The 2,067-nt window shown below is 26.7% G+C and overlaps 1 protein-coding gene across 1 annotated transcript; it reads left to right on the top strand.

Annotated features, from left to right (window-relative positions):
- Positions 1-1,028: 1,028 nt before the first annotated feature.
- LOC108473579 (defensin-like protein 37) lies at positions 1,029-1,553 on the top strand. Its single transcript, XM_017775242.2, has 2 exons — positions 1,029-1,192; positions 1,314-1,553. Exons 1-2 carry the CDS (start codon positions 1,126-1,128, stop codon positions 1,475-1,477), a joined length of 231 nt encoding a protein of 76 aa, XP_017630731.1. The 5' UTR covers positions 1,029-1,125; the 3' UTR covers positions 1,478-1,553.
- The last annotated feature ends 514 nt before the right edge of the window (positions 1,554-2,067 follow it).

Genomic DNA, 2,067 nt, shown 5'->3' with positions numbered 1-2,067 from the left:
CAAAAAGCAACAGCGGATTCAACTTTGAGTGGGCATAGTTGAAACTCGGAGAAAGCTGACAATAAAATAGTGAGCCACTAATATGGTGGTACAAAATTCAATTGGATGTTGTTGCATGATAGCATTATTAATCCAAATTTAAACAATAAAATCCAATCTCTTTATTGAATTTCTTCCACCTTTGGGTTTTATTTTTTCAAACTTAATTGTTTTTAAAGTTTAAAGTTCCATAAAATTGACAATTTTGTCAATTAAAAACTTTCATAAAAGCTCCAATAAAGATGTTTTTTTCTTAAATAAAGTTTGACATTTTAATATTTTATATATACATATAATTACATGTTACTTATTGACAATAATACAATAGAATTACATGTTATTTATAATTTTGTTTGTATAATTTACATTTCAAAATAAGAGAGAAAATCCATGATTGAAAATTTGAATATATACATGATTCCACTACAATGATCTCCCTTATTTGCAATTAAAAATATATAATCACAAGGATACATTCTTCAGAATCCTAATAGAATCTAATTTATATTGGTGCAATAGATAAAATATTTTTAAAAAAACCCTTTTTGTGCTTTTGTTTAGAAATATTATGCGTATAGAAACTATACAGTGCCAAGGATTTTGTTGCCAAGAAATAACACTTTCTATGGTTAAAATATTAAAAGAAATCTGGTAAAATGCTTTTGTATTTCTTTGAACTTTGTACAATCTTTAACATTTATAATCTTTAATTTTACCTAAATAAACCCTTACCTAAAATAAGGTCTTACTTAAAAATATAAACATTTATTCAAATGAAACATAAAATGAGGAAGGCATAACTTTCTTTCATTGAAAATATAGAATTATATAGAATTTGATAGCTATAAGTACCCAAGGTCCAAAATGCAATGAAGTGAATTCGGCATATAATATTTTTTTTTCTAATTAGATAACAACTGAGATTTATTTGAGAATTAAGAACAATTTCTTTTTTAAAATGTACTAGTAGTGCAATTATATAAAGGGGCATTGAGAGGATAAATAGGCACAGCCAATTCGATATTATACTCAACAGAGAATAGGTAGGTAGCAAGGTTTTACAAGAAATTTGGCAGTGATAATAGAATGGCTTCCCTTACACTAAAGTGCTACTTTCTGGGCCTTCTATGCTTGGTCTTCTTCGTCAACATAGGTAAGACCAACCTCGCCCATTCTTTCATGCTTCAAATAAATGGATATATATATATACATACATATATATAATCTTAATTCTATTTTGGGGTTGGTTTTGATTATTATTTGGTGGATTTCAGAGAAAGGTAGTGCAGGAGGAAAGGTATGGGAAGCAGTGATGGGGACATGTTCACAGTTCAAAGATTGCAATAAGTACTGCATCACCAATGGCTTCCCTTTGGGCGGTTTTTGTAAAACCTTGAATCCAACTGCTCCACCTTTCTGCTTATGCAAATATACGTAGCCCTGCCCTTTTCTTTTTGTTTTAACTCTCAATATGAATAAAAATGTTAACACTATGAATTGTTTTTCCTTTAGAATTTGAATTCCTTGAAGCAATGCTTATATAATCTTATGTTATTTTCATGTAAAGTTTTTTACTTATCTGACTTTTTCAACTTTACAAAAAAAATTATTCATTTTAAACTTTTATTTAATTTTTTACCTTTTTGAGCCATTGAACTTGCATTATTTATCAAATCACCATAAAATTGATGAAATATATTAATTTTGCTCATATAGCATCCACGTGGCAATCTACTTGTGTGCCATGTTAGCAGTTAATTAATTTTTTAAACTTAAAATATATTTTAAATTTTGTATATATTTTAAAATTTTAATTTTTAAAATAATTTTATATTTTTTTTGGATTTGCTAAGTTTTAAAAGATAATTAATTATTGACATGGTATTCATATGGTAACCCATGTGCATGCCACGTTAATAAAGTTAATATATATTAAATTTTTCATCCATTTTAAGATGATATGATAAACTAGTTTTTTATTCGGTTTAAGATGATATGATAAACAATACAAATTTAAAAGTTAAAAGA

This window comes from Gossypium arboreum, chromosome 7 (assembly GCF_025698485.1).
Source record: "Gossypium arboreum isolate Shixiya-1 chromosome 7, ASM2569848v2, whole genome shotgun sequence".
NCBI classification, from domain to species: domain Eukaryota; kingdom Viridiplantae; phylum Streptophyta; class Magnoliopsida; order Malvales; family Malvaceae; genus Gossypium; species Gossypium arboreum.
This window is presented reverse-complemented; position numbering and strand designations above follow the sequence as displayed.

Excerpts from the sequence above, each read along its gene's own strand:
- LOC108473579 (XM_017775242.2), top strand. The coding sequence starts at position 1,126 with ATGGCTTCCCTTACACTAAAGTGCTACTTTCTGGGCCTTCTATGCTTG. Across the intron at positions 1,193-1,313 it reads GGTCTTCTTCGTCAACATAG|AGAAAGGTAGTGCAGGAGGA; the intron begins GTAAGACCAACC and ends GGTGGATTTCAG.